At 41.1% G+C, this 17,522-nt stretch overlaps 1 protein-coding gene across 2 annotated transcripts in view; it reads right to left on the bottom strand.

Annotated features, from left to right (window-relative positions):
* Window positions 1–310: 310 nt before the first annotated feature.
* Window positions 311–17,522, bottom strand: part of ip6k1 (inositol hexakisphosphate kinase 1) — a 36,896-nt gene continuing 19,684 nt past the window's right edge. For both annotated transcript variants that reach the window (XM_057845106.1, XM_057845105.1), the window contains exons 6-10: window positions 13,731–13,977; window positions 8,335–8,519; window positions 3,292–3,467; window positions 2,981–3,214; window positions 311–2,646 (exon numbers count right to left, since the gene is read on the bottom strand). In XM_057845106.1, the coding sequence (XP_057701089.1) occupies window positions 2,275–2,646; window positions 2,981–3,214; window positions 3,292–3,467; window positions 8,335–8,519; window positions 13,731–13,977 (1,214 nt within the window). In that variant the 3' untranslated portion in view covers window positions 311–2,274. The remainder of the gene's footprint in view (window positions 2,647–2,980; window positions 3,215–3,291; window positions 3,468–8,334; window positions 8,520–13,730; window positions 13,978–17,522) is intronic.

Here is a 17,522-nt window from a genome sequence, read left to right as displayed (position 1 = left end):
CTAACTAGATGCTGATTTCACTTCATATTATGCAGTAGTAACCCGAAAAGCTTGTGTCAAATTTGACTTGTAATGTAAGGCAAAAAATCCATTCAAAACTGTGCAGATATCAATACCCGCAAATAAAAGACGAACATGTGGGCTTACCAGAACTACTACAAAAATGTTTTAGTGTCAACTTTGAGTTGTAACACAGCTAAAAATCAATTCAGTGCAAAGTACATCATCAAGGTGAAGGCTTTCCAATCATATAGCACAATGCAAACCTTTAAAACTGACAACAAAAGCAAAGTACAACAGGAGGCCAAAACAACCTGGAAAGTTTTTAATCTCACGGTCACTGTTCTACCAAACAGTTGGGGATGTGTCAGATGTAGAAAATAAATGCAAGTAATAGTCATGACAACATACACATATGTAGGGGAGCACAGCTAAGGGGTCTAGAATTTTGGACTGGGTGCATGCAACACCTGCCCTACAATTGTGACACACGCGGTTTGGCTGGAGTGTCAGACGAGTACTTGTAAAATACTGCTAAATATTCCCCTGAAATGTCACTCTATGAGCATATAATCTCTTTTTAGACTTTTTTTTTTTTTACATTTTGGGAGAGAAACGTAGAAGACATTTACCCAGGCAGGTAAAAGGTACAATAAAAAAATAAATTATCACCTCAATAAACCGCCAAAAATAAAACATTTGCCCCCATTTTTTGAGCCGGAGAGCACTTTTTATGGCCTCGGATGCTCACCGATTGGTCCCGGAGACGAGTGCGTGGTGATGTCACAGGGAACCAGGAAGTGCGTCCTTTCAAGCAGGGTGTGATAGGGTTCCGTGTCATTGACGGCAAAAGACGTCCAATTCATTTGATTGGGAGGACTTGGCAGCAATCATTCAAATTGACTCACACATGGTGAATGATTTAACTCACTTGGGGAGGGGAGTGGGGGCAAATGAGTTCACTCAGTGCAAAAAGAGTTAACTTGTTGACTCGCTTCTAGCCCTTCCAGACGAATGTCCATCGCCGCCAGTAGCAAACAATGTCGAGTAGAGGTGTGACTGACGGCGATAGATGTCCAATTAATTTCATCTGGAAGAGCTTGGCAGCGATCGTTCACGTTAACTCACACACGGCTGATGAATTAACTTGCTTGGGGCAAAATGAGAACAGTAAAGTGGAAATTGAGGTCACCTCACGGCAAAAACAATGACCTCATATCTAGCCCTCCCAGTCACAATGGAACACACATCTATCGCCATCAGTGGCAGCCAATGAGTTAAAGAGGTCTTTACACTGGAAAGTGCCTTCCCCCCCTCTTGTGTAAAATGAGGAAATGACTGCACTAATGACTAAAATAACATGTGGCAGTAGGGAATACTAAACTAGTGCACATCAGTGTACGCAGGATACGGAATACTGGAAGTGTTCGTTTTTTAAATGGAGCACAAAGCACAGAAATTCTCCTTGCGTGCACCTGTGTCTTGTTGCCCTCCGTCCCTGATGAGGAATAAGCCAGAAGAAAAAGAAGTCTATTGCTTTCAAAGATGCGGCCAAAGGCGTTTGACTGACAGCACTGACCGCTGTTTCATGCTGAGATTGGCAAAATGGCGGAAAACATCCCGCAGATGTGACCTTCTTCCTTTGGTACCATCCTTCACGGCCCTTTTACGCATTCAAAATCTAACCTGTATTTCGACGATTCCATGACATCATCGCTGGAGCGATTAACAAGTGGGATAAATCAAGTATCGGGTGTAAAATTTCACTCTCGTTTCCGGGTTTTCTGCTGTCTCCTTTCACAAAGCTGCCATTTTGCAGTTGGTACGAACACAAAAGACAGGAAATTGGTTGTTTTCTTTCCCCACATAAAAATGGTAGAGTTGTAACAGAAGATTCCAATATTTTCCACATTCTAAAAAAATTAAAACTTGCCGGCATTCCGTTTAAAATCTTCACTACTACTAGGAAATTTGCGACAGTTGATCAAATTTCAGTGGAAAACTGCCAGACCAGTGCTGGTTGGCCAAAATATTGCCTTCAAACAAACCCCACAGAAACGAAGGGTGACCCAACAGGTGAAGTGCAGTGTTGGGTGTAAAACTTGTCATACCAACATTCCCTTTTTTAGGCGACCAATTCCAACCTACGTCACTTTTACAGGGAAAAGGGGTCTTCTTGATTGTGTGAGAGGGTGTATCCTGCCTCCTGGCTGTTGCCGTGGTGACACAGGCAAATGGCGGAATACTTCAAGTTTCGCATTTGCGCCCGAGTGTTCACAGCAGGCTTTCAGCCCGCAGACCCTCCAGGATGCGGATAAGGCTCTCCAGGCCCAAAACGTAGCCCCGGTCGGGCCCATCGTGGACCGCCGTGTCCCCACGGAAACCCTTGAAAGTGGAGTGGGCGAAGTCGATCATGCGAACGTCCACCAGGGGGGGATGCTCCTGCTGCTGGGGGGAAGGGGCCGTACGGGGTGTTGGGATGGGGGTCGAGGCGGAGGAGGAATCCGGATGGGGCAGAGGGTCCTCGACGTGCGGTGTGTGGCCAGCCAGAGTGGGGGGCGGGGCTGCGAGGGGCTCAGGAAGACAGCAGTGGGCTTCCTCGGGAGTCTTCTGCTTGCTGACCAAACCAGCGAAAGCTTCAGATTTCTGAGTGAACACAGCAAAACATGAGCACAACAATAAATTACCTTAAACCCAAAACTCAATTCACATAGTTTGTCACTCAAAAGAGTATTCTTTTTTTTTTTTTATCTGGAAAAGCCAAAACTTAATTCTAATATTTCAAAGGTCTCAAAAATGACAATTTTTTGCTCACATAATTTGACCTATTTTAAAGTGTCAAACTAATTCGTTAATTTGCCCCTACCAGTCAAAATGCCAGTTAAACATGAGCACTCACAGCCAGTCCTCATTTTAAATGAATTGGACGTCTATCCTTGTCAATGGCTGGCACTCAAAGAGTTCAACCCCCACAACACACCTTTCCCTCATAGATTATAAGGAGTGAGGATGAGTAGAAGCGGTATGACGCCTGTCGTTCCAACACCGTTTTCAGGCTGTGCAGCTTATGGAGGATGGGCTCAAAGAGGTCCCGCCTCAGGCCCCACCCATTGTGCATGTACTGCTGCAGAGCCTGGCCGAAACCCTCGGCGGACAGGCCGCGCCCGTAGTACTTGTTCCTACAGAGGTAGTGGCCCGTGTTCAGCTGGTACACCTGCGCATAAGTTAGATTCGCGACAAATCAAGAATTGCGCGGTAGAACCGTGTACAGGACCGAAGAAGAATTTTTACCTGCATGCCGCACAGTCGCACCCCCAGCGTCGCAGAGGTGCTCTGCTCACATTTCTTCATCTGCCTGGCCGCCTTCTCCTCAGAGGCGTCGTCACCGTGCTGCCGTGTGCCCATCTTTAGGTCCAGGATACACGGGTATGAAAAGTGGTGGACCACATTTTCCAGCAAGAGGAACTCTGGGTGGGACGTGATGTTAAGGAAAGTTAAGTCCAGAAGAACACTAAAATGGCTGCCACTTCCTGCATCTTTTCACGGATGGCTTCTTGAGACTTTTTTATGGGTCTAGTCATGATGGAGAAGTCTTCCTAAATTTATTATGCCTAAAGGTTTTGTGGGAAGAATTTTCAAAAATCAAAAGAACCGTCGAATGGCTGACAAAATAGAAATTTCCTGTGTCTTTTCAGGCACTGTTTCATGAGACTTTGAAGTGAGTCAACTCATGACAGACAAGCCTACCAAACTTCATGTTGCTAGATCAAACTGGCTTTGGGAACCAATCTTACTTAAAAAAATGCTAGAAAGAGTTTGATTAAGGGACCCTTGATATTTACCACTTCCAGCGTCCTTTATGGCATGGCTTCTTGATACTTTTTGGTGAGTCAACTAGAGCTGTCCCGACTAGTCGACATAGTCGACGTCATCGATGACGTAAATCCGTCGACGAGCACAACATCCCGTCGACGGTTAATGAGGGGTTAAAAAAATATATGCGTGGAAAGTTAGAATGTCGGATGCTCTGTTTGCAAGCGGGGAAAGCGGCACAAAGCCAAAAAAAGCGCACCAGAGTGTCCAAAACATTGCCTTATTTCAAAGAAACAAAGGCGAGTACACTTTTCTGTCCTGTCTCTTCAATGCCAAGCTTGGCTGCACGTCGGCTGTGAATAAACACCTCAAGTGCCTTCACGCAGTTTGTAATTTTATTTTTTTTTTTTCATTTTTTGTACACCAGAGGGTGCTGTCGCCTTACTAAATAATAATGTTTCATTAACAATGGGCCTATAAGTGCTATTAGTATTGTTCTTAATGCTAATTGAAAGGTTTATTTCATGTTATGGTTTATTTTATGGTATAGAAAATTATATATGGTTAAAAGGTCATAAATATATACAGTATATACAGTGATTGCACTCAAGGGAGAGATTGTCAATAATAAGGTAATAAATTAAGGTAAAGGCAATTCATATAGGCAATTCATTGATATATAAATAAGGTTTAAAAGGAAAAAGGTGAAAAGTTTTTGTTAATTTCTAATTGTGTTGCTTTATTTGTGTGCACCGTAGCTCTTACAGTGTGTTTACATCAAGGATGGAATAAAAGTTGTAACCATCAGTTTAAGAGACCATATTTTCAATCGGGATGCTACACTAGTTAATTCTATCAGCATTTGAACTCATTGTTTATTTGTGATTTATTATTGTTATTTATGTGTTTATTTGTACTTTAATAAATAATTTGAGTGTTCCAATATGTTTTTTGTGAATTGATAAGCGTCAACAAAAATTTCATTGCTAAATTAGTAAAAAAAAAAAAAAAAATGTAATTATTAGTCGACTAATCATAAAAATAGTCGGCTGACTAATCGGGAGAAAATTAGTCGTTTGGGACAGCCCTAGAGTCAACTGATGATAGCCAAGGCTACAATTTCAATGTTGTGAGTCTAACGCAGGGGTGTCCAAACTTTTTTGCAAAGGGGGCCAGATTTGGAGTGGTAAAAATGTGGTGGGCCGACCTTGGATGACGTCCTTTACGTAGAACAATATATTTAAGCAAAATTTAGCAAGCCATGCAGTGTGTCACATTTGCTTTATTATTTTTTTAAATTATTAATTTCAACAATCTCGCAACTAGCCTTTGCGGCGTTCTCTTTCGACTCTCGGGCTCTTACGAAATACTACTGCTGTGAAATTAAACTAGCTTCAAGTTGCTTCAATTTCTCGCTGCGCATCTTCCCTGTAATCTTGTCGTACATGTCAGCGTGTCTTGTTTGGTAATATCGCCTCACATTTAAATCCTTTAAAAACAGCGACTGTCTCTTTGCAAATGAGGCAAGACACAGTTGTTACGTATTTTAGTGAAGAAATAGTCCAATTTCCACCTATCCTTGAAGCGTCGGCTGTCACAGTCAACTTTTTTTTGTTGATTGTCGCCATTATAGAAAATTGGAAGTAGAGGGTCACACGGCGTAATGTTGCTTAGCCCTTAAATACTTGCAACATGAAGAGAATCCCAAAATTTGAAAAATAAGGTCCTAATGAAACCTATTTTTCAAATTTGTGAAAAGTCAAAATGAACATGTGTAATAAGCGCTCTAACATCTACGTATAACCCATGCTAAATCATGTTTTGTTTCCTCATGGAACCTGCAGATGCATGTGTCGACTTGCATCCATCATTTTTTTTTTCAAAAACAAATGTCAAAATTCTAAATTAGTCTGAAAATCATAAAATTTTAGGTGTATCAAATGCGATACATTTGGCAATAAAGGGTTAAAGTGCTGCTGCCTTTTAGTGGGTAAATGAGGAGCAGCATTTCGTGTGGAAGCTACTTCATATGCTGGTTGCAGTACTGCCGACCAATTTATTAAGTCTGTGTGCGGGCCAGATGTTATTGATTTTATGACAGAGGCTGGGGGCCGGATGAAATTTGACCACGGGCCACATTTGGCCCCCGGGCCGGACTTTGGACATGTCTGGTCTAACAGGTGCACGCAGGTCCGTTGTGTGCGGTGTATAGAAACCTCCCTCCCGATTCCTTCAAGTGTGCGTGCTAGCGGCTAAAGCTGCTAGCCTAGGCTTTTGGCTTAGCGCAAGGGACGGCAACCCGAAATGTTGAAAGAGCCATATTGGACCACAAAAACATATGTCTGGAGCCGCAAAAAATTAAAAGCCTTCTAATTAAGGCAACACATGCTGTATGTATCCATATCAGCTATATTAGCATACTATGAAATGTATGCTGCAGTGTTTCCCATAGGATTTTTTGAAACTGTGGTGGTGGGCTGCATCGGAGTCGGACAGCCTCACCATGTCGTGCCACGGCGAATTTTTTTTTTTTTTCTTCATTATTTTTTTCCCCCCAAGAAGAACCATAACAAAGATATATTTGAAATATTTCATTAGCTAGGCTAATGTTATAGCTCTCAGCTACGGTAAATGTATGTAAAATGCATAGCTGATTACAGCTACGTTACCCTATGTAATAATGCGACTTTTTTTCTCGTAGCAATAGTACGACTTACATCTCGTAGTGACTCAGGGTTGGCAACCCAAACTGTTGAAAGAGCCATATTTGACCCCCCCCCAAAAAAACAAAACTGATACAGTATGTCTGGAGCAGCAAAAAATTCAAAGCCCTGTACAAGCCTTATAATTATCAATACTAGCTATATTAGCCTACTATAAAAATGACTAAGTTGGCTAGAAATACATAATTAGCCTTCATGATTAAATGTTTATTTTCCCTGCAGTGGATCCTATAGCGCACCACGTGACTACTCTGTTGTACAATGCCACCACAAGTTTATCTTCATTACAATATTAATGAATTGAAAGAATGTTTGTGTCATGTTTGTCCTCCTAGAAATCCTATTAAAACAAAAAATATATTTCCCTCCCCCATCTTTTTCCATAAAAAAAAAAAAAAGCAGCGCTAAAGAGCCACATGCAGCCCGAGAGCCGCGGGTTTCAGACCGCCGTCGTAGTCCTCCTTTTTCCTTTTTATTTGACCCTCGTAAGTACTACATTACCACAACATTAACAGTCCTTCTGTCAACTGACCCATTTACAGGACTGGGGGAATTCTAATAGCCGTGTAAAGAGTTTTACTTGATTCGGTGAGAAGGTGAATAGTTTTTTCCCCGTTGTTCGTGAACTAAATTTCCACACAAACACACATCGAGGTACCATTAACTTAGCAAGGAGAGGTATGAGAGTCATTTTTCGAGTGTCCCAGAGCTCGCGAAATTGGGGGGGGGGGGGGGGGGGGGGGGGGGGGGGGGCATTTATCAAAGTTTCGTCAGCCGGTATTTGTCTGAAGTTGGCGCGCCGGTGTTGTGCCGAAAAATAGCCACTCCAAGCGAAATGTCCCCCCCTGACGGGAGCGCCCACGCGTCACTCGTACAAACAGCCTTTTCTTACCAATCGATGGACACGGAAACGACGTTCTTTTACCGTGAATATGTATCATTTTACTCTGCTTGAACTAATAAATATTTTACTGTGACCAACGCTCTGAAAATAGAGCAAGGCTTTATTTTGGGCCCCGCCTCTACGCGCAAGTTCAATCAAAGTTTGCTTTACGTCCAAGACGGCCGTCCACCGCTCACTTTCGCCGAAAAGTCCGATCCAAACTATTGTAATGCCCCGGATATGGGGAAGAAGGAGAGAAGTCTGTATTTGCTTACCCACTTGATTGTGGTAACAATAATACAGAAAAACAATAACAAAATAACAGCGTGCTGCTAAGACATGCGACCGCTATCTCTCGCTATCTCGCTCGTTCTCCCATTCTTCCTACTCGTTCCCCTTGCGTCTCTTAAGTAAATAAATAAAATACTACTCTAAAATGCTACTCTACTACCCGCGCGCGCTCTCGAGACTGTGGCGGGCCCAAACGAGACTGATGCTGTCCAGTAACTTTGCTACAAATACATAATGAGCCCTCATAATTAAATGTTTATTTTACCTGCAGTGCATCCTACAGAGAATGACACACCACGTGACAACTCTGTTGTACGATGCCGCCTCAAGTTTAACTTCATTATAATGTTAATGAATTAGAATCATGTTGGTCCTCCTACAGAAACCATATTAAAACTAAACATATATTTACCTCCCCCATATTTTTCCATTTCCAAACATTTTTGGAAAAGCTCTAGGGAGCCGCAGGTTGCTGACCCCCGGCTTAGTGGCTGTCGCGCTCGCCTGCCATGCGGCGGGGGTGCGAGTCCTGACCTGGACCGTTTACACTAGGTCAAACTGGCTTCAGGGGCTGAATATTCAAATAATTCTCCAACTCTGTTTTAACAACGAGGAGAAGGATACTGAAGAGTTTGCGATCCTTTGACTCTGATCGCATGCGGCTGAGCTGCTGTTTATGGCACCGGAGGCTCCAGGGGTTGTGGCTGATCTTCTCCGTGCTCAGTTCGCTGTTCCAGTCCAGCATTTGGAAGGGCAGGTCCATGTGGATCTTCTGCTCTGACCTGGGACTCTTCAGCTCAGCCAAGTTACTGCCATGCAAGGAGACATGATTTATTCATTTAGATTTATATACTTCAACATTTATTTCAATTTTCATTTATTTCAGCATTTTAATTTTTATGTATCATTTACATAAACATATTGTATAATATACATATACATTCATTCATTCATTCATTTTCCACGCCGCTTATCCTCACGAGGGTTGCAGGGTTGCTGGAGCCTATCCCAGCTAACTATGGGCACTATGCAGGTCGAATCGGTTGCGAGCCAATCGCAGGGCAATACGTATACATATTAGAGCTGTCCCGACTAGCCGACGTCATTGATGACGTAAATGCTTCGACAGGCACAACATACCGTCGATGGGTAATGACGGGTTAAAAAAAAAAAATTACATGCGGATAAAGTTTAGAATGGCAGACGCTCGCCATGCAAGTGGTGAAAGCGGCATAAGCCAAAAAAGCAGACCAGAATGGCCAGAGCCTGGAATTATTTCAAGGAAAATATGAAGGGTGCCACTGTGTGTCTCTTTGCCAAGCTGAGCTCGCATACCACGGTAGCACGTCGGCTATGAACGAACACTTGAAGCGCCGTCACACAGCAATTTTGGAAGGCGAGAAGAAACAAACAAACTAGCGGATCGTAACATTGCTCCTGGTGCTGCGTCACCAGGAGGTAGATGGCAATGTAGTGTAAAGCGCTTTGAGCACCTTGAAAGGTGGGAAAGCGCTATACAAGTATAACACCATTTAACACCATATACAACTTTCTAACGATTTTTAAAAAAATTGAAGTTGCCTTTATGTGCGTCGTATCAACATGCATCATTTTCCCCCCCACGTACTTCACATTTTTAATCTACTCTGCAGCTTCTCCCGAAAGCTGTAGATCTCGACATCTCTGTGCACAGCATGCAGATTGTTTTTATTAGGATCATGGAAGTTCCCATTTGGGGGAAAAAAAAAAAATAATACACATACAGGACTGTCTCAGATAATTAGAATATTGTGATAAAGTTCTTTACTTTCTGTAATGCAATTAAAAAAACAAAAATGTCATACATTCTGGATTCATTACACATCAACTGAACTATTTCAAGCCTTTTATTATTTTAATATTGCTGAATTTGGCTCACAGCTTAAGAAAACTCAAAAATCCTATCTCAAAATATTAGAATATCATGAAAAAGTATACAAGTAGGCTATTCAACTAATCACCTGAATCATCTAATTAACTCGAAACACCTGCGAGGGTTTCCTGAGCCTTAAAAACACTCAGCTTGGTTCAGTAAACTAAATCACAAGTATGGGGAAGACTGCTGATCTGACTGCTGTCCAGAGGACCATCATTGATACCCTCCATCAGGAGGGTAAGACACAAAAAGAAATTTCTCAAAGAGCAGGCTGTTCACAGAGTGCAGTTTCAAAGCATATCCACAAAAAGTCTGTTGGAAGGGAAAAATGTGGCCGGAAACGCTGCACAACCAAGAGAGATGACCGCAGCCTTAACAAAATTGTGAAGAAGAGCGGCTTCCAGAATTTGGGGGAGCTTCAAAGACAGTGGGCTGAAGCTGGAGTCCAGGTATCAAAAGCCACAGTTCACAGACGTGTCCGGGAAATGGGCTACAATAGCCGTATTCCCATGGTCAAGCCACTTCTGAACTCAAGACAACGCAAGAAGCGTCTGACTTGGGCTATGGAGAAGAAGCACTGGACAGTTGCAGAGTGGTCCAAAGTCCCCTTTTCAGACGAAAGCAAGTTTTGCATTTCATTTGGAAGTCAAGGCGCCAGAGTCTGGAGAAAGGCTGGAGAGGAGCAAAATCCAAGTTGCTTGAAATCCAGTGTGAAGTTCCCACAGTCAGCAATGGTTTGGGGAGCCATGTCAGCTGCTGGTGTTGGTCCATTGTGTTTCATCAAGTCCAGAGTAAATGCAACTGTGTACCAAGAGATTTTAGAGCACTACATGCTTCCATCTGCTGAAAAGCTCTATGGAGATGAGGATTTCATTTTCCAGCATGATCTGGCACCTGCCCACAGTGCCAAAACCACCAGTAACTGGTGCACTGACCATGGCATCACTGTCCTTGATTGGCCTGCTAATTCCCCTGACCTGAACCCCATCGAGAATTTGTGGGGTATAGTTAAGAAGAAGATGAAAGACACCAGACCTACAAATGCAAATGAGCTGAAGGCCGCTATCGAAGCATCCTGGGCATCAATAACACCTCAGCAATGCCACAGGCTGATTGCCTCCATGCCACGCCGGATTGATGCAGTAATCCGTGCAAAAGGATTCCCAACCAAGTACTGAGTGCATCAATGGACATTTTCAAATGTTTGATTTAGTTTTGCTGTTATAAAATTATTTTTTTACTTGGTCTGAGGAAGTATTCTAATTTTTTGATATAGGATTTTTGAGGTTTCTTAAGCTGTAAGCCAAAATCAGCAATATTCAAATAATAAAAGGCTTGAAATAGTTCAGTTGATGTGTAATGAATCCAGAATGTATGACATTTTTGTTTTTTTAATTGCATTACAGAGAGTAAAGAACTTTATCACAATATTCTAATTTCCTGAGACAGTCCTGTACACATAATATAGTAAAAATATATATGGAAACACAGTGCTGGCCTGCTTACTATAATCCATGACTGCACTAATGTTAATTACTTTAATTATAAAGTATTATTGTGTATATACAGTGGGGAAAACAAGTATTTGATACACTGCCGATTTTGCTGGTTTTCCCCACTTGCAAGCCATGTAGAGGTCTGTAATTTGTATCATAAGTTCTCTTCAATTGTGAGGGAGGCAATCTAATACAAAATCCAGAAAATCACAATGTATAATTTTTAAATAATAAATTTGTATTTAACTGCATGAAATAAGTATTTGATACATTACCAACTAGTAAATATTTCGGCTCTTAGTTCTTTTTTAAGAACTCCTCCTGTTCTTCACTCATTACCGGAAGTAACTGCACCTGTTTGAACTCGTTACCTGTATAAAAGACACCTGTTCACATGCTCAAACAAACAAACTCCAACCTCTCCACAATGGCAAAGCCCAAAGAGCTGTGTAAGGACATCAGGGATAAAATAATAGATCTGCACAAGGCTGGGATGGGCTACAGGAAAATAAGCAAGCAGCTTGGTGAGAAGGTAACAACTGTTGGAGCGATTATTAGAAAATGGAAGAAGTTCATGTTGATGGTCAATCTGCCTCGTTCTGGGGCTCCATGTAAGATCTCACCTCGTGGGGCATCACTGATCATGAGGAAGGTGAGGGATCAGCCCAGAACTACACGGCAGGACCTGGTCAATGACCTGAAGAGAGCTGGAACCACAGTCTCAAAGAAAACCATCGGAAACACATTACGCCGTCATAGATTAAAATCCTACAGCGCACGCAAGGTTCCACTGCTGAAGCCAGTCCATGTCCAGACACGTCTGAAGTTTGCCACTGACCATCTGGATGACTTTGTGGTCTAAACTCGGCTCGTCGTGTTTGGAGGAAAAAGAAGGATAGAGGAACCTCCTTCCTTCAGTGAGAGCCCTGAAGATGGGTCGTGGCTGGGTCTTCCAGCATGACAACGACCCAAAGCATACAGCTAAAGGCAACTAAAGAGTGGCTCCGTAAGAAGCATCTTAAGGTCCTGGAGTGGCCTAGCCAGTCACCAGATCTGAACCCGATAGAAAATCTATGGAGGGAGCTGAAAGTCCGTGTTGCCCTTCAGCAGCCCCGAAACCTGAAGGCTCTGGAGAAGATCTGCATGGAAGAGTGGACCAAAATCCCTGCTGCAGTGTGTGCAAACCTTGTCAAGGACTACAGGAAACGTTTGGTATCTCTAATAGCAAACAAAAGTTTCTGTACCAAATATTAAGTTCGATTTTTGTGATGTATCAAATACTTATTTCATGCAATCAAATGCAAATTTATTATTTAAAAATCATACAACGTGATTTTCTGTTTTTTTGTATTAGATTCCGTCCCTCACAGTTGAAGAGAACTTATACAAATTACAGACCTCTACATGCTTTGCAAGTGGGAAAACCAGAAAAATCGGCAGTGTATCAAATACTTGTTCTCCCCACTGTACATATAAGAGTCTAAAATTAATACATTTAATGTTTGTTACTATGACTATCTGTGCCTTTGATTCTAAATAATTGTGGTAATATTTCAGTATGCCTTCTGCTTGATCTATTTTCAGGTTAAAACAAACAAAAGTTGAACAGTTTTTTCCCCTCCCCCAAAAATGCGGAATGCACACCAGAAAGCGCATCTGAACTCACACGAAGTATTCTGAAATTGATTGTCCGGGACATGAGGCAGATTGCAGTTCATTTTAACATTTACCATAGAACAATATCGACATACCACAAAGAGAGTTCTGTTAAAAAGGTGAAGTCAAAGTGTTTCCGTTTACTTTTTTTTTTTTTTGCACTAGTTAATGCCAGCAGCATTTGACCTCATTGTTTGTTATTTCTTATTGATATTTATGTTTATTATTTATACGTTAATAAAGAATGTAAGTGTTCCAAAATGTTTTTTTTTGTGAATTAACGAGCTTAAAAGAATTCATTATTAAATTAGCTTTAAAAAAAAAAAAAAAAAAAAAAAAAAAAGAAAAAGTATTAGATTACTCGACTATTCATAAAAATAGTCGGCTAACTAATCGGGAAAAAATTAGTCGTTTAGGACAGGCCTAATACATATTATACACATTTATGTGTTATATATTTTCTTATGTTTTATGTCAGTTTTTAATTATTTATTGTGCCGTCAATGTCAAAGTTAGTATTTATTTATTGTGCAGTCAATGTCAAAGTTAATAAAAATACACAAAGCATTGGACAAATAATAAAAAATAGTATTGATTAAAAAAAGACTAAATATAATAAAATAATAAATTAAAAATAATATATTATTTAAAAATGGTCAAATCAAAGAAATGCAAACAGTCCTATATTTCTGTATTTTAAAAATAAAAATGAATTTTTTTATGTTATTTTATGTCTGCCATTTTATGTAATTTCATTTTTTTTTTAATTTTGATTTTTTGAATTTTTCAATGTAATTTTCTATAATATATCTATTGTACTCCCCAATGCTTTTTGTTGTAGTTTCTAAATGTAAACGCATAAAGGGGTTAATGACACGTCAAATTATGATCTACATACTTATTGAACTGTTGCAATCTTGCACGGGCGTACGGTGTAAGTGTCATGAGCGTACTTATCGGAGCAGTCGGCATCGTTTGCGTCACGACGCTCAGCGCGCTCCTCCTTGTGTTCCGAGGATGAGGATGAGCGGTGGAGGCTACGGCGGGAGTGCTTTCGCCGTGGCTGCTCGCGCTCGACCGGCTCGCGATCCTCGTGCTCGCCGGTCCCCGCCTCGCTCGCGTTGTGGCTCTCCCCGTAAGGGTAGGCTACCAAGTTAATGTAGCCGTCAGAGTCACCCTCGAAGCACACCAACACCACACCTGCCACACCAAAAACATCATAATCGGATTTGTTCACAAGCAATTCAAAATATAAACATTCCAAAAAAGACGTTCACTATACTGATGTCCTGCTAACGTTACGTAAGCTACTGGGAGTTAGCTAATTTGTCAGTGACACAAATTTGAGTAAACTATTGAAGGTCATGTAATTAAACCTTCCCTTTCCTTTAAAGAGCAACAACCAACAATATGGTGTATAGTATGGGTGTGACAATATATATATCGAAATGGTGATGTACCGCAATATTTAGTATCCCAAAAGGCTATTGATATTCCTGCCAATAATTGATATATCGTTTTAAAAAGTTGTCACCGTTTATTTAAAAAAAAAAAAAAAAAAAAAAAAAAAGGTATTAGCTCAATGGCTGCCGTTGATGGTGCGAGACGTCCAATTCATTTTGACTGCCAGGGTCAATAATAGATTGGACGTTAAGTGCCATCAACAGCACCGAAATGGAACATTCACAGTCAGTCTTCCCAGTTTTAGGGGCATTTACAGGTTCCCTTCCATTCATTTGGGGAAATTCCTGGGTCACTTCCTATTCAGGAACCCAAAATCAACAGGAAGTGATCCGCAAATGCCCAAAAATCAATAGGAAATGACTCACAAATGCCCCAAAATCAATAGAAAGTGAACCAAAAAAAAAAAAAATCAATATTTTGTATGACGTAGAATGATTTCCTGACTAATGAATCAATAATTGTTGTATCGCCATACTGTGAGATAATCGTTATTGTGAGCCTTGTATATACGCCCATACGCAGAGTTTAAGGCGGGGCCGGGGGGCCAAAAAGTGTCCTTGCTTGTAATTGACTTTCCTATATATGATTTTAAAATTGAGTTTTCTGGTAAAATATCATCTTTAAAAGTTGTAAAGCAATTAAACAAACAACAAAAATGAATGAAATGAACAAAAAAATATATTTTAATAATGGGTCAAAATTATTTTTCGAACAGACCATGTGACTTGCACCTTAGACGATCATTTGCTTTGTCTAGCCAAAACCATCCAAGGAGAGAAGAAGCAAGATGGATATACGTCATTTTTTCAAACCTAAGCTTTCAAAAGCGACAACAACTACTGAGCAAGAACCAAGGATTGGAAATGTGGACCATGAAATGCCAGAGAGCACTGCCGAAATAGTGAGCGGAGTTTCAATTTGCCCCACTAAAGACACTAAAGCCCTTTCCACTCACATATCCAGGGAAATTCCCGTGTAAGGTGACGCGGGATTTACTTGCGTCATTGCTTTCACGCATGTAGAGATGTCCCGAGAATGACGCAGGTTGGACACTTTCACAGACTTGTCACGTGTTGTCCGCTGGCGCTCTGTGTGCAGGGTGGGCTGCTGGTGCGATTTTATAACCCGGACATTACGTCATTTTTGGTCGGCATTGGCTGTCACAATGTTGGTCAAATTGTGTTTTGTTCCGGCGGGAGCGTTCCCGACATCGTAACTGCAGCCAATTCAAGCTCATCAGGAGTGTACTAGTCCTTCTAAAAAAATTAGCATATTGTGATAAAGTTCATTATTTTCTGTAATGTACTAATAAACATTAGATTTTCATATATTTTAGATTCATTACACACAACTGAAGTAGTTCAAGCCTTTTATTGTTTTAATATTGACGATACTGGCAAAAAAAAAAAAAAAAAAAAAAATCAAGCAAAAACAAAAATCCCTATCTCAAAAAATTAGCATATTATGAAAAGGTACTCTAAATAAGTTACTAACCTAATCATCTGAATCAATAAATTAACTCAAAACCCCTGCGAAAGATTCCTGAGGCCTTTAAAAACTCCCAGCCTGGTTCATTACTCAAAACCGCAATCATGGGCAAGACTGCCGACCTGACTGCTGTCCAGAAGGCCATCATTGACTCCCTCAAGCAAGAGTCTAAGACAAAGAAAGAAATTTCTGCACGAATAGGCTTTTCCCAGAGTGCTGTATCAAGGCATCTCAGTGGGAAGTCTGTGGGAAGGAAAAAGTGTGGCAGGAAAAGCTGCACAATCAGAAGAGGGGACCGCACCCTGAGAAAGATTGTGGAGAAGGGCCGATTCCAGACCTTGGGGGACCTGCAGAAACAGTGGACTGAGTCTGGAGTAGAAACATCCAGTGCCACCATGCACAGGCGTGTGCTTGAAATGGCAGAAGCACCTGACCTGGGCTACACAGAAGCAGCACCAGACTGTCGCTCAGTGGTCCAAAGTACTTTTTTCAAATGAAAGCAAATTTTGCATGTCATTCATCCAGGTGCCAGAGTTTGGAGGAAGACTGGGGAGAAGGAAATTCCAAAATGCCTGAGGCCCAGTGTCATTTTTGTTCATTTTACCTGGCGGCAGCACAAGACCGCTATGCCTCATCTGAGACTCATTCAGAGACGGTAGAGCTTGTAAAAAGCAGCAATTTGAAAATGCACTATGAGACGAAGCACGCAGCTTTTTTTTTTTGTTTTTTTTTTTTTTGCAAAGTTTCCCTATGAACTCTGCCATCTGTTCTAAAAAAAAATGCGGAATTAAGGGCTCAATATGATCGCACCTCAAGGCTCATGATTCATTTATTCACTGCACAGCAACGCGCAAATGAATTCTCCCCCAGAATAGCGTGGATATTGGGTCAAAACAAAAAGTTTCAGTGACGCACCGATTGTCAAAGATTGTATGAGTGTAGTTGCTGAAACTTTGTTGATGGAAAGCAAAAGGAAGAGGTTTGTCAAAAAATAAAGCAAATCCCCCTGTCAGCATCCACAATTAAAAAAAAAAAGTCTTGAACATGCTCTTATGTTGCTATTTAATGATTCAATTAAAGCACGTTTTTAGTTTTATGCACCTTTTATATTTTATTTACATTTTTGAATGTTGTAATTATCAGCATGGCCACGTAAAAATACGTTTGGATTTTTGGGAAAAAAAGCATTAAAAATATTTCCGGACCCGAGATTGTTTTTATTTTTTAATTTCGGACCCAGAGGATTTTTAATTCATGCCTCCTGGTCTACAGTGTTTTATCAAGGGCAGGGTCAATGCAGATAGCTATCAGGAGATTTTTGAGCACTTCATGCTTCCATCTACTGAAAAGCTTTATGGAGATGAAGATTTCATTTTTCAGCACGGCCTGGCCATAATCAGGTTTACTGACCATGGCATTACTGTGTTCAATTGGCCTGCCAACTCTCCTGACCTGAACCCCATACAGAATCTGTGGGATATTGTGAAGAGGAAGCTGAGAGACACCAGACCCAACACTGTGGATGAGCTGCTATCGAAGCACCCTGGGCCTCCATAACACCTCAGCAGTGCCACAGGCTGATTGCCTCCATGCCACGCCGCATTGAAGCAGTCATTTCTGCAAAATGATTCTCAACCAAGTATTGTGTGCATAGCTGATAAAAATAATTGAAGGTTGACTTTTTTTGTATTAAAAAAAAATAAATAAAAATGTATTAGTTGGATGAAATATGCTAATTTTTGGGTTTGGGATTTTTGGTTTTTTCTTGACTTTTTTGCCAAAATCATCAATAT

This window comes from Corythoichthys intestinalis, chromosome 9 (assembly GCF_030265065.1).
Source record: "Corythoichthys intestinalis isolate RoL2023-P3 chromosome 9, ASM3026506v1, whole genome shotgun sequence".
Lineage (NCBI taxonomy): Eukaryota > Metazoa > Chordata > Actinopteri > Syngnathiformes > Syngnathidae > Corythoichthys > Corythoichthys intestinalis.
Note: the sequence above shows the minus strand (reverse complement) of the source record. Positions and strands in the feature narration are given on the sequence as shown.